The following is a 20,015-nucleotide window of genomic DNA, read 5'->3' as shown; positions in this document are numbered from 1 at the left end:
TCAACTTACCTATTTAATTCCTGAAGATCTCCAGCGTTCCTAGCGATAGGAATTATTTATGTCTTCCTCTGTCCCCCTCTTCAACAGACTCATTACTCCCTATAAATCATTATATTCAAGCTCTTCATTATTTTGGCTGCTTTTTAGAATTCAGTCCCATTTCTCAACATTCTTCTCAGAGTGTTGCTTAACTATGGTACTAAAAATTCTTGACATTTATAGTACTTTCCACATCTCACTACTATAGTCTTTAGTGTTAAAAAAAAAAATCCTCCACTCTACTGCTTTAAATATCCCTTTAGATTACAGCTTATCACAGTTCGTGCCATAAAGAACTGGGGAAGTTGTTGAGAATCTGCTGCTACCTTTCAGCAGAAACTCACAGTATGCCTTGACAGGAGCGTGAGGACAGAAGTGCTGACATCCCCGGGGACACAGCCAGCCCCCCAGCCCTGGGGGACCACGCCTGAGCGACACCCCCCCAGCCCTCCAGTGCCACAGCACCCAGCTCTCCAGGGGACCCGGCGGGGCCCACCCAGGAAGCTGGCCGGGACACCCAGGGAGATGGGACACGGGCACCAGACCGAGACCCACACTGCCTGTGCTGGCCCCCACCTGGCGTTCCCTCCCATGTCTGCACACCTAAGCCTCACCAGGTTTAAGAGGTGCCAGAACAGCGGTTAAGAGCACAGACGCGGCCACGGCCTGCGGGACAACAGGCGGACTGGTTTGCCTGTCTGTACTTTCTGTCCTCGTTTCTCACAAACTCACAGGAAGATGGAGTCAGCAGGTTTAATGTACACAAGGACCCGTGGTAAGGGTCAGCCATCACACTGCCATCAATTCCGTTGCCACTGACTTTATAAACCACTTCCGCTTCCTGCCCTTGGAAGTGACCCCCCTGTTCGAGCCTCCCACTCATTTTATTCACCAGTTGGGGTCTGCATGCCCTTCAGCCTGGGGGTGCTGTTTCTGTTCTTCCTCCTTTGTTAGACTTTGATGTTTCTAAGAGCTGAGCCCCTAAACAGTGTGTCCTTCATGGGCCCCAACACACGCTCTCATCCACAGAAGAAGCTAATAGACGTTTGCTGAATGAATGAGGGAAGGAACCCGCCATCGTCAGCTGCTCCATGGAGCTGGTTCACTTCCTCATCTCCATCTTTCTCTTTCAAATTTACTCTTTCCCAGCAAAGGGCTTTTGTGGATCATTTATCCAGCTTGATCCATGAATTTTAAAAGTGTCATCGCTAAGCCTCATTTACCCAGCTTGAATCCAAGAATTAACACTGTCTTCACTGATGAAGGCGGGGTAGGCCCAGTGAGGCAGGCAGAAGGCCAGCAGAAGTCCTGGTGGTGGTTCTGTCCCAGCAGCATAAAGAACTCACGGTTCTTTCTGTGAATCAAACTCAACTCAAAAACAAGGAGATTCGAGTTATGGCCCTACCTGGCAACCAGCTAGTCACATAATGGCTTGGTATCCTTGTTCATAAAACAGAAATAATACCTGCCTGACCCCTTCCAGAACTAGCAGTCAGGGAAAGGACTCTATACGTGAATAACAGAAAATACCACCTTGGTGGTCTGGAATTTGTATTTGAGGGAAACATGAAATGCCTGGCAAGTGACTGAGCCTCACAGATCAAGAGTCTCAAGAGTGACAATGTGCAGCAGAGAAGTCCACCCAGGCTTCTGACTGAAGCGTTAGTGAGGAGGCTGGTTTCACCAGGGCCTGCGTGATGGGGCAGCGCAGGCTGCGGGTCCATGAACCCCTTGAAAAGGGGTATAGAGAAGGAGGAAAGAAAGGAAGTAGAGTGGCTTCCTAAAATGTTGCCCTGGGTCTGAAAAGCTACAGCAAAGGGCTTTCAGGATGCTGCTGGGAAGACTGGAGAAGTTAGAGAAATGAGTTACCCGGCACCTCCATCAGGGCGTCAGAAAAGGTGCGCGGACACTAGACCCCCCAGAACGCGCCTCTCACGGGATTCTGATCGCTCACTGTGCCCCTTGAGAAGCAGGCTCCCAGGCCCATCTCATTTATAAGCAATCATGTCACACACGAGGCAGGTTTGTACAAGGGACAGAGACCTTGGTCATTCTGTGAGTTGAAAGATTTTCAAAGTTGAGGGGAGAGTGTCACTTTGCTAACCTGAAAGAGGTTAATTAGGAGGTTAATCTGAAAAACTCCATCAAAGGGGAGTCTTCTATCCCAAGAGACACTTCCTGGGACCCCCTGAGAGTCACAGGCCTTAGAAATCATCCGCCACAGCTGACTAACTGACCACCTTAGGAGGCGGGAACAAGACCCCCTGGGCACGTACCCCGTAGCCACTGCCGTCACACAGTCTGAAGCCAGGAGCACAAGGTTTGAGTGACCCCTCCACCCCACAATGCCACCATCTGCACCAGGATTGTGTGGGTCCAGGAGGCTGGTCAGGGCATGAGCCCCCAGACTCTCTGAACCAGGCACCTGGCCGACCTCTCTGGGCCAATACCTTCAGCCCCCTTCTGTGAAAACGAAGCCAACAGTACCCTGCATGTCCACTGCACACTGCTGTCTGCAAAGGAAAACTGTCTGTGAAAACACTTTACAAACTGCGAAGTACAAAGACCAAGCCCAGAGCGCAGCACAAGAAGACTCGAGTTGCCTTCTGTCTGGAGACTGCACATGGCCATGATCCTGCGTAGCTACTCCCATCTGGGGGATCGGGGGGTGGGGGTGGTCTGCTCCACTCCTGCAGCTGGGCTGACCCAGTGGCTTGGCCAACAGAATGCAGCAGAATCAACCTGTTAGGTGGGGGGGGGTCCCCATCTGGGGCCCCAAGAGACTGTGTCTTCTGCTCCCACTACCCTACATCCATGAAGCTGCCAAGTCAGGGCAAACCCACTGGATGATGAGTAACACAGACCCCCATCACCCCATCACCCCGGCTGGCAGCCACCGGTGTAAGCCAGGCCATCTCAGACACCCAGCCACACTGAGCAAGTCCTGCCAGCGTCAGCCATGCTCACCCAGAGCAGCAGATCCACCTGGCAACCACACAGACTCATGAGCACGTGTGATCACTGTGTTTGGAGACTTTTGCGGTGGTTTATCACGCACAAAAGCTAACGCACACTGCTCTCTCAGGGTGAGACACGGCAGCGCGCCCCCTGCTCAGGAGGGACAAGCCGACAGGCTGATTGTCACGAGGCTAGCAGAGGCCACAGGGAACCTGCAGCCCACCTTCCCACAGACGGGGGGCTCTCCTCCAAGACTGGCCACCAGCTCGTCTCCACGGCCCGTGTTTGAGGCTTCCCCCTCACGTCACCAGTGGCACAGGGCCTCCTTTCTTTCAGAGTCTGTCTTGCGGTGCTCTAATCACCTTTCACACCCTGAATTCTGCAGTCAGAAAGGACTCGAGAGACGGAAGACAAATCACTTGAGAGTCGAGGCCTAAGTCCCGTGAAGAGAAGGGACCAAGAACAGACAGCTACATGGTGGTCCCGCCCTTGATGGCGGGCCTTCCCAGCTTCCCTCAGCGGTGTAACACTGCTCTGGATTACACTCCTGCCTCTCACTGCAAATCGTGTTTCCCATCACGTGCTTTAGCCCCGGACCGACAGCCCTGCTCTCTCTGTTGTCTGCCGGCCACAGAGAAACCTGACTTGTCTCATGGGAGATGAAGAGAAGCCCGCTCAGTAAGACAGGCAGCTATTGTCAAATCTGTGTGACCAGAGCTTAATTTAGGCTGGGCAGCCCTTTCCCCAGGCCAGCAGGGGCCCTCGGGTTCCTAACCGCACCACCTGATCGGCCAGCCCTCCAGGGCCCATGGAAAGGCATCTTGGAAGGTTTAAGGTGCACATAAACTTTACTTCTCTTGATCCAGATGAATGGTTTTCACCTTCTGGAGCCCTAAAACACATTTATTTGGGGCTCAAAAGTCTCTGAAAACATAATAAGTAAAACGGATGCCCTCCTTGGGGTAGGACTGACCGAACAATGTGCACATAAGGCTTCTGTCTGGCAAAGTCATTTATTCTAGAAACAGCTCCCACATCATTCCTGCCCTGAACTACCCTAGGTTAGGAAAACAAATGTCTTGCTAGACCCTTCAAAGTGGGACCAGGCTGCGTATGGGTGGGGCAGATGTTCCTTTTGGTTTAAGGACACTCAGGGTAAATATGGAAATCTTTTTTGAGATTTTTATTTTTTGAGATGCTTTTAGCATCCAGGAGCTGGTGCAGCACCCAGGACCCCAAGTCGGGAAGCTGGGGGAACAGGAACGGCTGACAGCGAGGGACAGGGGAGGACCCCGCTGACCTTTGGTGGGTGTCTCGTAGCTCGGATCGAAGAGGTCCACGCGGAAGAGCAGGTACTGCTGGGCTTGTATGAGGAGGCCAGCGAAGTCTCTCTCCACGGAAGCGAACTGTTCAATCTTATTCTTCACGGACGCGAGGACCTGTCAAAACCAGCACTAATGACGCTAATACTTCAGCACGGAGTTCTGCTCTGCGTTACCAGGACATCTGTCAGGCACAGCCCCCACTGCAGGAACGACGGGGTTTTAACTGCCTGGGTGTTCTGGGGGCAGGGGTGCTCTCAAAACATCACATCAAACAAGCTTCCAATCTTCAGTTTGTCTGGAATGAGCCACACAACCAGCGTAAAGGCACCAGGCTGGAGAGCAAATGAGAGCAGGGGAGAGGGCCGGGCCGGAAGCAGGGGCGGGGCCTGCACATCAGCCGCACCTCCGGCAGCAGGAGTGTGCAGGCGCATGGGGCGGGGCCGGGGGTGGGGCCTGGGCATCAGCCACGCCTCTGGCAGCAGGTGTGTGCATGCACATGGGGCGGGGCCGGGGGTGGGGCCTGGGCATCAGCCACGCCTCTGGCAGCAGGTGTGCGCAGGCGCTCGGTCCGGACGGTACCTGGTACAGGGAGCGCACGCTGGGCTGGAAGACCATGTTGGTGTTGAGCAGGAAGGATCGCAGGAGGGGCTGCGGGTAGCTGGCCAGCTGTGTGATGATGCCAATGAGCAGCAAGTTCACGTGCAGCGAGTTCTCCAGCATGTTCTCCAGCTTGGACAAGACGACGCTGATGAACGGGCCTGCGGAAGGACACGAGGCTCAGGGCCGGCAGGGCGCAGGGGCCGTCTCTCCTGAAGACCAAGGAGTCAGGGGGCTGCCGCGGGGCCATTGGGGGCAAATCAAGTTCAGACAAGTGCAGCTGAGGGGACCAGGTCGCCTGGTGCCTCAAAACCAAACCACGAGGCATACCACCGCCACAAAGACAGAGCTGAAACCCGTGCTTTGGGAGCTAGTATTCTGACTCCCTGAGCAGTTTTAATACTTTGAAGATTATCATGGACCTTAGAAAAAATGACAAGTGATTTAATTTTTAAAACCAAAATGTACTTTTCATACTATTTCTGTATCTCCTGGGGCTGCCAATGCTTTGAAACATGGCACTCTTCATTCCCTGATGGGGCATGCTATAGCCAACAATGCCAAGACTGCAGCCCATCAGGCTCCTCTGTCCATGGAATTCTCCAGGCAAGAATACCAGAGTGGGTTGCCATTCCCTTCTGCAGCGGATCTTCCCCACCCAGGGATCTAACCCATTTCTCCTGTGTCTCTTACACTGCAGGCAGATTCTTCACCCACTGAGCCATCAGAAAAGCCCTCATGCTCTATAGGGTGTCATGCAAACATTAGCGGCCATCAAAAGTTTAACAAAGTCTTCCTCTTGTTAAAGAATAGCAAATACCTACAAACTATGTTTACCAACAGCAGCATTGAGAAGGTGGGGGGGGGGGGGGTGGTCACAGAACCGATGGACAAGACTCTGTACTCCCAATGCAGAGGGCCCAGGCTCTATCCCTGGTCAAGGAACTAGATCCCTCCTACCATAATTAAGACCCAGAGCAGCCAAATAAATGAATATTTTTTTTAAAAAAAGAGAATATGAGAGGTGAAGGAGACCGTGGCTGTAATTTTAGAGCCACAACTTTAAGCTGTGGAGGGTAGGGACTCAGTGCTCAATTTGGGGAACTGGAGTCCGGTGTGTCCAAGTTTCCTTAAACAAGAAATTCCCTAAGGCTGTAAAAGCAGTTCATTAAAAAAAAAAATAGACAAAAAGAAGCTTCAACTAATTTGGGTCACTAGAAAAATAATATGCTTTTCATTTGAGTTGACTGAAGACAAGGAAAATCCATAAAATAAATCTGGCATTAATAAAATTACTTGAAGATGTTTTCCGTTTTCACCATAAAAGTGGTCCATTAAGCAAAATCAATGAGAATTTTCTATTTCCCCCAGTGGAGCTATTGATGATGCCTCTAAACCATGGCATGTTTTTGACAAAAGCACATAACCCCTGATGAATAAACATGCCTTGTGAAGATTTCACCAACATTAATATGGGTTTAACAAAAACACACTCCATCACAAGGTGCTTCATTCAGAAGCCTTGGTAGTGGGACAGGGTACACCTTTTTAAGAAGGCAGATGCTATCTGTGAGAAACGGGAAAAGCAAACCTAAGCCTCTTCCCCAGGCTGACAAGAGTCCTGGCACTGTTTCTGCCACTACAAACACAGATGCTGTTGCTGAGACACCGTGGAGCCCAGGAGACACCTTCCATCTGTGTCAAGACTGGCCCCAACTCCCCTTCCCTGGGAGTGGGCAGAGCTCCTGAGTCACTGTTCATGACACAGGGAGGTCAATGGATTCTAATAGAGAGCCCCTGCTTACAAAACAAAGCTGGAGACAGTGCCAACCGCATTCAGAAACTCTGGACTGCAACACCACGATGACAGCAACTTGATGGGGCTCCACCAAGAACCCCCAAAATGTCACCAGCAGCTCTACTTAATTCTAGTCTTCCAGGCAGATCTATCAGGGGAAGGCTCCTGTCCTCACTCCCCGACCCCGGCCTGGGCTCACGCCCTCCCCGATCCTGCTCCCCTGCAGTCCCTGGGACTCAGCATCTGTTTCCTTCCAGAGGAAAGAGACAGGTGGCTCAGGTGATACTTGGGTGGGAAGAGTCTCCTATAAAACATATCTCCTTGGACTTCCCTGATGGTACAGTGAATAGGAATCCACACGCCACGAATAAACATGCCTTAGGAAGATTTCACCAACATTAATACGAGTTTAACAAAGACATACTTCATCATAAGATGCTTCATTCAGAATCCTTGGTAGCGGAAGAGGGCAAACCCAGGGGACACGCGTTTGAGCCTTGGTCCGGGAAGATCCTACACGCTATGGCGCCGCTGAGCCTGTGCTCTCGAGCTCGGAACCACAGCTACTGCGCCCTCAGGCCGCAGCGACTGGAGTCCACGTGCCTAGAGCCCACGCTCCAAAACAAGAGAAGACACCGCAGTGAGGAGTCTGTGCACCACAACGAAGAGGAGCCCCTGCTCACTGCAGTGAGAGAAAGCCTATGCAACAACAAACACCCAGTGCGGCCAAAAATAAGTTAATTTTAAAAACCTCCTTAGTGAGAGCCCTCACCTTCCCGGCCACCCTACAGACACAAAGCCACGCGGTGCAGGGGCAGTACTGGCGGTCCACCGTCCAGCACTACTGTCAGGGAGGGAACTCAGCCCGCCACCATGCCTAGGACAGTCCCGTCATCACTGTCTCACCTGAACAACAGGGTGTCAGGTCAAGGTCAGCAGACTGTCTATAATCCACTAACACCGTTAATTACAGCTTCTTAGGCATGTGCAATAAGAAACATATTAAACCCTTTCAAGTTCCTGTTTTATTCTTAGTCGATTGTAGCACTTTAAAAAAACCTCCTGAGCGAAATGCAGGAGGAAGGGGAAATGGGCAAGCAGCTGAAAATGAGAAAACTCGGTTACAGTTCAGAAAGCCACAGGTGTGTGTGGGAATGAGGGTGTATTTTTTTCCCTTCTGGGAAGACAGATTAACTCCACACCCATAAATACTGAATTTTCAGAACAACGAATGATATGCCATTCCCTTCTCTCCCCTCAGGCCCTCTTCCCCTGCTTCAGTGACCCCCACCCTGACGGGTGCTTCCTAATTCCTAGAGGCGCCACCCTCATTCTGAGCCTCAGCTCTGCCGACTCCACCTGGGAACAACCTCCCGAACGCAGACCATCACCTCCACCTCCCCTGCCAGCACTGCCCGAGGTCAGTCTCCTCACCTGTCTGGTGTTCAAGTAACAGTTTTTCTATTTTAATAAAGATTAAAATGATTGAAAAATTTTCTTCTTCTAAGAGTATAGGGGTATAAAATAAGGACTAGACCTCCTGCCAGAGGCAACTCCTGTTAACAGACCCAAGTGCATTCTTCCAGCAATGTTTCATGTATATAATAAATATAATAACTGAGTTATCATTAAAAACATTAATCACTTACTATGTGCCAGGCAGTGCTGTAAGCACTTTTCATGTATTGACTTACTTAAATATTCACAACAACCCTACAAAGTGTGTTTATTGTTGAGCTGGCCAAAAAAGCTCACCTGGGTTTTTCCATAAATGTGACCCAATCTAACTTTTTGGCCAACCCAATAGTTATCCCCAGGCTGCAGTCCGTGGGGTCGCTAGACTTGGACACATCTTAGCAGCTAAACCACCACCACCAAAGACGATGCAGTGTCACAGGCACAGTGAGTAAGTGGGGTCACAACTCTAATTCAGGCCTTCTGCTTCCAGCGTCAGTACTCTTAACCAACACACTGCCTTGCTCCCCAGGGTGAGTGAGCGTATGTGTGTGCGTGTCTGCCTCCTGGTAGATTTTTGAAATAAATGACAAAATGACAATCCTGTCTACACACTGTTCAGCCTCTCGTTTTTGCACTGCAGTGTCTCCCACAGACTGTGCCGTATCACCATGCACAGGGCCATCTTGTTCATTCACAAGACACCCGGCTGCCATGGGTGTTACATGAGCAAAACAGTCCCCTACTGGCGGACGCTTAGGTGACTTCTGTTATAAGTAACTCTTCAATGAACATCTCTGTGTAAGCATCTCGGCCCATCATGTGACCACAGCTGTGAAAATGCTCCTGCAGACACTGTCACTCCTGCATTCTGAACCCAGATACAGTGACAAGCCTCTTACTTGGACCTTCCTGGCACCAGCCTCTCCTCACTCCAGTGCCCTCCCCACAGGCTTCAAGGCTGGCCTTCCCAAACAGGAATCTGGTCACACCACTCACCCACTCTGACGGGCAGTCTTCAGGGCCGGGAGCGCAAGCCCCCACTCCTCAGCGTGGCCTGAGGGCTCCCTGCGTCGGCGTCCACCAGTCTTGTGGCTTCCTCTCTACTCCCGAGATCCAGGCCTTGTCACCCCCGGGGTGCTGGCAGGCCCCTTCTCTTCACCTGTTGTTTCCCCGGCCTGACTGCCGTTCTCAGCTGCTTTTACCCAGAACCTTCTGTCCTCTATGACCCCCCTCTGTGAAGCCTTTCCCACTCCCTGCACTGGGCCCTCATAGGATTTGGACACTATGACTAATAATACATTTCTCATGAAGAGCATACAGTTCTCTGTTGATGTCGCCTCTGAAAGTCTACAATTCCCTTCATTTCTGTGTCCTTAGTATTTAGCACAGAGTATCAGGGGATTGATAAAAGATTGCTGAATGCATGAATAAATAAAATAAATTAGATAAATGAAATGGAATGCTCTGATTTTGTTGAGTAGTAAATTCACTTCTGCAGAAATTAGGATTCCATGGAGAGTGCATGGTAAGTCACCTCAGTCGTGTCCAACTCTGTGACCCCATGGGCTGTAGCTCTCCAGTCTCCTCTGTCCGTGGGATTCTCCACGCAAGAAAACTGGAGTGAGCTGCCATTTCCTCCTCCAGGAGATCTTCCCAACCCAGGGATTGAACCCGTGTCACCTGCAGCTCCGTATTGCAGGCAGATTCTTTACCACTGACCCACCAGGGAAGCCCTCCATGGAGAGAGGGAAGTTAAACCAAATGCTGCAGAACAAACTCAGAAGTTTGGACATGACGAAGTTCACATACATGGGGAGAGAAAAGAAGCTGTCCAAGGTTCAAAGAAGGAAACAGACAAGGTTTCAGTTAAAATTACCTATATGTATCCAAATCTCAGATTATGGTTTCTTGATTTTCAGGTGTACCATATTCAAAATATTGATATTATTTAATAGGTGATGTATTAGATTTTTTTTTTGCCCTAAGTTAACTGTGTGGATCACAACAAACTGTGGGAAATTCTTCAAGAGATGGGAATACCAGACCACCTTACCTGCCTCCTGAGAAACCTGTATGCAGCTCGAGAAGCAACAGTTAGAACTGGACATGGAACAATGGACTGGTTCAAAATTGGGAAAGGAGTATGTCAAGGCTGTGTATTGTCACCCTGCTTATTTAACTTCAATACAGAGTACATCATGAGAAATGTCAGGCTGGGTGAAGCACAAGTTGGAATCAAGATTATCGGGAGAAATATCAATAATCAGATACACAGATGACACTACCCTTATGGCAGAAAGCAAAGAGGAATTAGAGTGTCTTGACGAAAGTGAAAGAGGAGAGTGAAAAAGGTGGCTTAAAACTCAACATTCTAAAAACTAATGGCATCTGGTCCCATCACTTCATGGCAAATAGATGGAGAAACAATGGCAACAGTGACACACTTCATTTCTTTGGACTCCAAAATCACTGCAGTCAGTGACTACAGCCATGAAATCAAAAGACGCTTGCTCCTTGGAAGAAAAGCTATGACATCCCAGATAGTATGTTAAAAGCAGAGACACTACTTGCCAACAAAGGTCTGTCTAGTCAAAGCTATGGATTTTCCAGTAGTTATCTATGGATGTGCGAGTTGGATCATAAAGAAGGCCGAGCGCTGAAGAATTGATGCTTTCTAACTATGGTGCTGGAAGAGGCTCTTGAGAGTCCTTGGACTACAAGGAGATCAAACCAGTCAATCCTAAAGGAAATCAGTCCTGAATGTTCTTTGGAAGGACTGATGCTGAAGCTGAAACTCCAATTCTTTGGCCACCTGATTCAAAGAGCTGACTCTCATTTGAAAAGACCCTGATGCTGGGAAAGATTGAAGGCAGGAGGAGAAGGGGATGACAGAGGATGAGATGGTTGGATGGCGATATCATCAATTCAATGGACATGAGTTTGAGCAAGCTCCAAGTGATGGTGATGGACAGGGAAGCCTGGCGTGTTGCAGTCCATGGGGTCGCAAAGAGTCGGACATAACTGAGCGACTGAACAACAATACTTTGCTTCCTCAATTTACTCAGTGCCCAGGGATGAAGCTGCTCTATAAGGCTGGTATTCTGAAGAACAATCTTCACTAGCAGTGGGTAGTCCTGCCATCCTGGAGAACACAGCAAACTTGGAAGTCCTGCTGAGTGAGAGCAGATGGGGTACCCGGCGGGCAGAGCTGGTGTTAGCTCTGTCCTTCCTCCCACCAAACTCAAACTCTGGTAGGCCAGAGCCCTCATGCTCCCCACCCTCCCCTCATCAACTGGGACAAGCCAGACTGTCTGATCCTTTTTACTTATGATTGATTGATTGAGTTTTAATTAAAACCCATTTACACTGAAATGTTATCTCAGCTAGAACTTCAAGCCTTGTAATTGTGCAATTAAAAGCCTTCTACCTGTTTAAACAAATTTTCAGTCATCAGTAAATAGATGAAGATATGTTGCAGGAGGTTGAAGAGCGCGCTGAGATCATGTCAGCCAACCTGCACCCGAAGATGCTGTGACTTCATGGGTGATGGGTGATCCAAGCAGGTGGGAAGGGGACATGGTCTTTCCCCACCAAGCCGCCCCTCCTGGCCGGGGAAGGATAGGCCTCAGCTGAGGCTGCTGGGGGCTGCCTGTGGTGACAGTAATGATGTGGCCCATCCTCCACCCCCAGGATCACATTTAGCTGTCCCAGGGTTAGGACACCAAGGCCATGTGGCTGAAGTGCCCAAGTCAGGAGTCCCCACAGGCCTGATGCAAGGCCGGTCTCCTCCTCTGGGATACTGGCTCCTTCAGGACCCTCTCCTCTCACTGAACACCTTTCAGGCATCCCATCTCAGCTGCCCCAAAGCCCAGGGAAACTCCCTCTGTGCCATGATTTCCAGATTCAGACTGTAAAGGGGCAGGACCCTGTTGGGGCCTTCCCAGGACAGACCTCCCTCATGTTTCCTGCCTGCCTCTTGTCTGCAGAAAAAACTTTAGCCAAAGAAAAAATTTAATCAGAAAACTACAAAAGCAAAGGAAAATAGTCAAGCAAGACAAAATAATAATACTTTAGCCGTTAAACAAAATCAAGGACCTTTAGTTCCTCTTCAAAGGCTATAGATAAAAGTCTAAGTGATGTCCTGTGAGCTGTTTTGCAGATGTTTTTCAGCTGTTTTTCAAACCCCCACCAGATAGAAAAAGTTAACTACATGATGACCAGACTCTGGCCATGACCTAAGCTGCCAGAATTCTGAGAACTGGCCCCAAAGTAATAGGAACAAACCAACCCTGGAACTGGAGATTCTGCAAATAACCAAGCTGATGTTGGTCAGACTACTTCAAGACTAATTTCAAGATGACGGTCAGAGCTGACAGTGCCTGTTCTGCATGTTGTCCCCTCCCTCCGCCTATGCACACCCGAAGCTCCCCTTTAAAAGCTCTTGCCCCCAATCAGCAGTGGGGAGTTGGCTTTTGGACATGAGTCCACCTTCTCCCCAGGTTGCCAGCCTCCTGAATAAAGCAGGCTTTCTTTTCCTACCAACACGTGTCTCTCAAGTATTAGCTTTCAATCAGTGAGCAGCCAAATTGGACTTTGGTAATAAATTTACTCGGCTACTAATTTAATAATAATAATTCTACCATAATTCCTCACCTCAAGCCACTTACCTGATACCCTATCCTAGCCCTTTGCCTCTTCCGTGATTTCTACCCGCTGTTAGGGGTATACTTCTGGAACACACCCATTCTTTTATTAGAGTGATGAGTTTATGTGAATCTGCTCTACTCATTTTTGGATGAAGATTTTGTGATTAACTGAAATGAGTTCCCAGGCAAAGGCATGACTAACTCCAATGGCCTGTGCTGTCTGTATGCAGCCACACTGACTTGAGGGGTATTCTGAGCACCTACTGTATGCTCTGTCCACAGCTCAGAACCAGGCACAGAGCAGAGGCCACACCAACAACTGTGCCCTCATGAAGCACACAAGCCAGTGGAGGAAATCGGAATTGTTTTTTAAAACAATTAACGTACAAAACATATAAAAACAAATGCTAAGGAGAAAAATAAATTAAGACTAGAGGAGGAGAAGGGGATAACAGAGGATGATATGGTAGGATGGCATCACTGACTCAATGGACATGAGTCTGAGCAAATTCCAGGAGATGGTGAAGGACAGTGAAGCCTGGCGTGCTCCAGTCCATGGAGCCGCAAAGAGTCAGGCACAACTTAGTGACTGAACACCAAAAAAGAAGAAATGAGGCTATTAAATAACGAGACCAGACTTCTTGTGGGGTTTACTGAGTCCTGTTGGCCTCTCAATAGAAGTTACTTAATGGCAAAATATAACCTCCAATTTGCTTGCGGGAGCAGGCGGGGAAAAAGACAATCATTGCAAGATGATAAAATAAGATAAAAATGAAACCACTCCTCCCTGCTCCTTACAAAAATACTTCCACCCCTCTGGTAGGTAAACTGAGAATGCCCCTTACCTGCACCTACCCCACTCCTCTGATGCAATACGTACAAGTACTTTCAAAAGCAGAAACCACAAAGCAATCTGAGGGCGTCACCTGTAAACGGGGTGCTCTGCATCCTTGCAGGACGGTGACTGGCAAAGGTGGCTTCGTCTCGCACTCCGAACGGGGATGGCGGGGTCTCTGTCGGGGGCGCCTCAGCTATGAAAGAGTCAAAGTCATCGTCCTCCTCCTCTGGGTCCTTCCCCTCCTCCTCCTCTTCCCCTTGGCTCCCCTTTTTCTCCCCCTCCGGCTCCTTTGTGACCAGCAAGGCATCTGGTGAGGAGAGATCCTGCTCCATCAGGCCCTCGGTGCTGGAACCCAGCTCTTTAATGATCTGGTCATACTGGGCCATGAAATCTTCACCCTCGGGGCTAGCTGCTGTCGGCTGGGCATCAGGCTCCACCTCGGGGCTGGGGCCTGCTGACTCAGGGGTTGGCTCTGGGGTGACCTCAGGCTCGTTCTCTGGTTCTGAGTCCCTGGACACACTGTGGGGCACGTCCGAATCATCCCTGCTATGTTCCTCCTCCGAATCCGTCTCTGGTTCAGGGCCAGGTAGAGGGCCGTTGTTCAGGGGGGCACCCTGGACCTGGGTCTGGGCTGGGGGCCTCACGGAGTCCTCCTGTGAACCACGGGCATCTTCAGCATCCTTCTCAGCACACAGCCTGTACACCATCACATCGTCCTGGAAGTCAGACTCTTCGATGTAGGCCCCTTTGAAGAGCAGGATGGCGTTCTTCTTCATCTCCTGGATGTGTTTGGGGGGGTCCACGGGGGCCGGGGGACTGGCGTTCTCAGCATCCTCATATGGCCCGGGGGAGCCCCCACCAGTCCCCGAGGAGATACCGGTGTCGTAGCTGTCATCCCACTCCAGCTCCGTGTGGCTCTTCTCCTTCCGGGTCGCCCCGGGGACCTGCTGCGGGAGCCGGGGCACAGGGGAGGTGGCGCTGGGGGCCCTCTCCTCCGGCGGGCCCAGGCAGAATGCCTCGGGGTCGGGGGAGTCTCCGTCGTACAGGGCGGACCACACGCGGCAGTCCTGCATGCAGCGGAGGATGTTGGTGTGGGCCTCCCAGAGGTACTGCAGGTAGCTGATGTCCAGGGCTTTGCCGTACTCCACGATGCAGGCTGAGGGCGCGAACGCCTCGGGCAGCGGCAGCTCCGTGGGCCCTGCCCCAGGAGACACACGAGTCAGAACGGGGTGCGGCTCTGCGGGGCCGCCCAGACCCTGTCCCCCCAGACACTGTGGTTCTAAAGGTTTCTGACCATGATTCTCAAAGAACAAAAAAAAAAAAGGGTTACATTTTTAGGAAGAAAAAATAAAAACAGAAACTCTACCCTGACAGAAGACAGAAAACCAACCTGGCCACTGCCAGCGGAGGTCTGTTACCGGTGTCAGCCTTTGAGAAACGGGAGCTAATGACGGCAAACTCTCAAGCTGGGGGGAGGATTAGGTGAAGTAATACTTCCAATATGGCACCTGCCATAGAGCAGGTCAGAATTTAAAAGATTTTTGCTTTGACTCTAAAGTAGAAAGCCTATATAATCCGTGAACTTGGAAAACAGATTTTCTCTAGAAGACCCTGGGTTTTTTCGAAAAGCCTGTTAATTCATTCTGCCATCCTGAGAATTACTGGGAGTTTTATGTTCCAAGTAGTGTCTTGTGATAAATTTTCATATTCACTACCAAAACAGCCCCTTTACCCTAAGAATGATACACTGACTACCTTTGATGTTAAAAGCTCTCAACCATGTAACTGAAATAGCTATGCAAACATCTGCACTAAAGTTTACATTTCCTTTAGGAGAAAAATGGACTCAGACAAGGGCAAACACAAATTCTACCATTTCTTAAAACATCCACCACACGGCAGGCGCTTTATCAGTGCTGTCGAATTTAATCCTCACAGCAAGCCTATGTGGAGACACTGTTTTCTCCATTTACAAGATGAAGAAATTGAGGCTCAGAGACAAAGATCTCCCAAGAGTCAGTGGCAGAGCCGCAAGTCAAGCAACAAGTCCTACTCATTACCTCCCCAAGTCAAGGTCATCTCACGTCAACCCCTCTCCTTATTTCATTCAAGCCTCTTCATCATCTAAAATAAGGGCTAACTCTACCTTAGCTATAGCCGACTCCAACCCCCGGCCCCATTTTGTTTAAAAAGACGTGCGAATACCACACGTCTCATGCTTGTACACTGAGGAGGCTGCTAGGAAGCCTAGTGAAAATTGAGGTCTGAGGACACCGACCAGGTGAGAGCTGGGCATGTCAGTGAATACTTATCACAACTTCAAGAAGCAGAAGAGGACCCCTAGCTAGTCAGTCATAAAGGAGACAGGACTCAGTGCAGCATTCCCTGTCTGGCCAGAGAGACACACATCCAAGAGAGATGGCATCTGGTATCCTCGTGTTTATAAAGATTATCACTAGAGAGGGCTGCCTGGGAGGCTGGGACCTGGGACCCTGTGCTTCAGCGCTTACACCTGGACATGCATCTCCTCCTCCCCTCCAGCAACAGAATACAAAGAAGCTATGAGGAACTAAAAATAACCGCATGCATGCACAGATGGGGCAAATGATGAAAAACAGCATACAAAAAGGCCAAAGCTGGACCGTCACTCCTGCGGTGCCAGAAGCAACAGGGCACTGAGCATGGTCCCAGCACCAGCAGCCCCCAGCGGTCAGCAGACCACGTAAGGCCAGCCCTCTGACCCCACCTACCGGTTCACCCCCACCCTCATCCCACTTAAGGAGCAGCCTGGCCCCGGGCTTGGGGAGCAAGCAAAGGCATCTGCTTCTTGTTCCTGGGCTGCAGCAAGAGGCCCGGGAAAGCCCTGTCTGAATTCCTCCCCTGGCCTCTTGTCAATTTGTATTGCTTCAAGGGTCAGGGATGCAGGTCAGCAACACCCCTACCTGGGCTATCACGCGTGCACTTTGACCAGAGAATATAATCCCTCTCCTGGTTCCCAAGCGTCAGGGTGATCCCGCTGGAGCAACAGACGGGGGTCAGGGCGAGCAGCTTGGCCGCAGACACAGAGTAACAGTCTCTCTCCTTCACAGCCCACCTCTGACTCAGCATCATATGATTGCAAGGGATCAGATACCTGGAAGACAAAAAGGGCCGCGTTCAGTGTCTGCAGGTCCATTCCCGTGATCAGGGGAGCTCATCCTTTCTGCACTTTCACTCCAGCCCTCTACCAGCCTCACTCCCGAGCTTAAAACTCGTCAAGGGCTTCTTTTTTCTGACACAGATTTAAGGGCCTTCACAGGTCAACATCCCCAAGCTTCCCATCTCTTCATCGATGTGCTAGCCCTCTGTGTCCTGGGCCTTTACCTTTGCGGTAACCTCCCCTGCAGTTAGCTGCCCCCTCCCACCAGACACGTGCCTTGTCATCTTGCTAACTCCAACTCTCTCCAGGAAGGCATCCGGGCTTCCTACTCCAAGAAGGAGATACCCTCTGCCTCCACTACACTCATGGCCCTCTGCTAAGGCACTGCTCTCAGAATCACAGTTATTTGGTGTCTGCCTTCTCGACATGATGTGCTACCGGAAGCAGCACCTCCTTCAGGCGTTCTGCCTCATGATCCCACGGTCAGCACTCAGAATGGGCCCCGAAGCACAGCAGCTGCACAAAAAGGCAAAGCCCCTGTCAGAGCGCCAGCCTCCTCACATTCTCCCGTGGGGCCATGAGAATATCTTGTGCCGCAGTGTTCTGGCACCGGGTCTGAAGGGGGTGTACGGGTGGGGGGTGTCCCCACACCACCAAGCACGCAGTGCTCCAGACTGAAGGTGTCCTTCGGTTCAACTCAAGTCTGACACTGTCTGCTTGGAGATGGCAGGGGTGCCCACGGGGTGAGGGTTCGGTCCTATAAGACTTCCCAACACACACACACACACACACACACACTTCAAATGCCAGTCACAAGTCCATGCTGTCACCTGTGCTCCTGAGGTTCCAACAACCCCCTCTTGGTTTGATCAATTTGCTAGAGCAGGGCAGAGAACTCAGAGGCTTTTTTTTAACTTATTAATTTTATACTGGAGCACAGCCAGTTAACAATGTTGCGACAGTTTCAAGTGGACAGCAAAGGCACTCGGCCACATATACGCACGTGTCCACTGTCCCCCAACCCCCTCCCACCCAGGCTGCTCCGTAGTACTCAGCATAGTGCCCTGTGCTATATACAGCAGGTCCCTGCGGGTCAGCCTTAAAACACAGCGATGTGTGCCTATCCATCCCAAACTCCCTAACTGTCCCTTCCCCTCACCACCTACGTTTGTTCTCTAAACCTGTGAGTCTGTTTCTGCTTTGTAAATAAAGAACTCAGAGACATGTTACTTACTAGGTCACAGGTTTGTTAGGGAAGGATGTAACTCATGAACAGTCGGATGGAGAGATGCAGGGGGTCAGGGGTGGCGGAGGGTATGGAGGTGTGGTCATCTCCCGGCCACCCCTCTCCCAGCACCTCCACCAACGGGAGGCTCTCCACACCCAGCCGTTGTGGGGCTTTATGGAGGTTTCACTACGGTCATGGCTAACTGAATTCGTACTTAATTCAACCTTCTCCTATCCCCAGATAGCAGGGGCTCAGAAGAAAAAGGACAAAGACCAAACATACATTTCTTCGTATGAACCACAACAGCACAGTGGCCCGGGGCTCACCATGGAGCACTGGGCCCTGTCTCACACCAAACACTTCTGGGAGTGGGGGACAAAGCATCTCAGGATCATCACACAGCCGAAAACAAGAAAACGTGGGCAGTCATTTCTGACACACTCGGAGCACACTGGCAGGCTGCGAGGCTGAAATGAAGTGCATTTCAGTGGCTTCCTTTCCTAACAGGGAGAAAGACCACACTGTTTGTTTAAACAAAGATGCAACAAACGGGATGGAAGCCTCACGGCCAGAGCCGAGTGCCCCACGTTTGTGCGGGAGCCAATTCCAGAGACCCCGAGCCCTGAGGCGGACAACCACAATCTTCAATAAACCTGCAAGTTTTTGTTTCTGTATTAAGCTTTCAAGAGGGAGGCAGTACAGAGGAAAACAAGCGATGATGAAGGATTCAGTGAAAAAGATAAAGTACAGCTGCCAGGGTATGTCCCGAGGCCAGTAAACACTGAGCTGTCTACCACGGCCCCTGCGGATCCACAGGGGGAAAACCTATGTTTGCATTGATGACTGACCTGCTGCAAGCGCCTGAGTCAAGGAGGAAGAGAGACGCCATTCTCTTCATAGCGAGTTACACTTTGGTCTTTATAACGTTCATGGTATGAGATGACAAACTTGCCACTGAACCTTCAGTTCTCAAAAAGCAAGTCAAGGACGTCCCTGGTGGTCCAGTGGCCAAGACTCCAGGTTCCCAATGCAGGGGGCCTGGATTCCTTCTTTGCTCAGGGAACTAGATCCCACATGCCACAGGCAATTAAATAAGTAACATAAATACAAATAAATATATATTAACAAACACTTAAATTGTGCTAAGTCACTTCAGTCGTGTCTGACTCTTTGTGACCCTATGGACTGTAGCCAGGCTCCTCTGACCATGGGATTCCCCAGGCAAGAACACTGGAGTGGGTTGCCATGCCCTCCTCCAGGGGATCTTCCTGACCCAGAGATCAAACCCATGTCTCTTATGTTTCCTACACTGGGAGGTGGGTTCTCTACCACTAGTGCTACTACCTTTAATCAGTAAATCAAATTATGCCTCATTCAACCCAAACCTAGCTAGATTTCCAAGTAAGGGAGAGCCAGTCTCCCCTGCCCACACTCATAGGCATACAACACACACAGACACCTGAGTCCAAACCCCCATCACTAAGATCCAGACACACCCCGCATGTCTGATGCAGCTGTATTTATTGGCAAGTTCAGGTGCGTGGAACTCAAAGGGTCTCAGAACAAACAGGAAAGACAGGAGAAGGCAGTGCGGGAAACGGGCCAGGTCTGTCCTCACCCTTAGCCCAGCTTTGGGGACGTGTGCCTGAGTCCTACTGGAGAGGAAACAGATCCTACAGGCAGAAAATGAAAGCGCTCTTTTCATGAGGATCTCTGTGAGAGGAGACGCTTTGTGGACCAAGCGTGATGCAAAGGAGAGGCGCCTTCTCTGGCCTGCACAGTTCTGGCCCCAAGGACACCCGGGGAGGCCATGCTGGCCCAGCCCTGCCCTCCACCTCCCCCGAGCCCTCTCAGGGCGGGGACACGGCCGGGGAGGCAGCACCAGTCAAGGGCTCAGCAGAGACGCTCCTGTGGCAACTGCACCGGGGCCCAGACTTGTGCATGCGCCCATGTGAGACCCCACCCTTGGGCTCCCACAGAAGTGATAGC

General features: G+C 50.7%; 1 protein-coding gene across 5 annotated transcripts in view; it reads right to left on the bottom strand.

Annotated features, from left to right (window-relative positions):
• The window catches only part of FHIP1A (FHF complex subunit HOOK interacting protein 1A), a 297,893-nt gene that overhangs the window by 7,354 nt on the left and 270,524 nt on the right, over positions 1–20,015 (bottom strand). For all 5 annotated transcript variants that reach the window (XM_065904697.1, XM_065904699.1, XM_065904698.1 and 2 more), the window contains 4 exons: positions 16,602–16,792; positions 13,748–14,857; positions 4,902–5,080; positions 4,298–4,436 (listed from right to left, as the gene is read on the bottom strand). In XM_065904697.1, coding sequence (XP_065760769.1) covers positions 4,298–4,436; positions 4,902–5,080; positions 13,748–14,857; positions 16,602–16,792 — 1,619 coding nt within the window. The remainder of the gene's footprint in view (positions 1–4,297; positions 4,437–4,901; positions 5,081–13,747; positions 14,858–16,601; positions 16,793–20,015) is intronic.

This window comes from Muntiacus reevesi, chromosome 13 (genome assembly GCF_963930625.1).
Source record: "Muntiacus reevesi chromosome 13, mMunRee1.1, whole genome shotgun sequence".
Lineage (NCBI taxonomy): Eukaryota > Metazoa > Chordata > Mammalia > Artiodactyla > Cervidae > Muntiacus > Muntiacus reevesi.
This window is presented reverse-complemented; position numbering and strand designations above follow the sequence as displayed.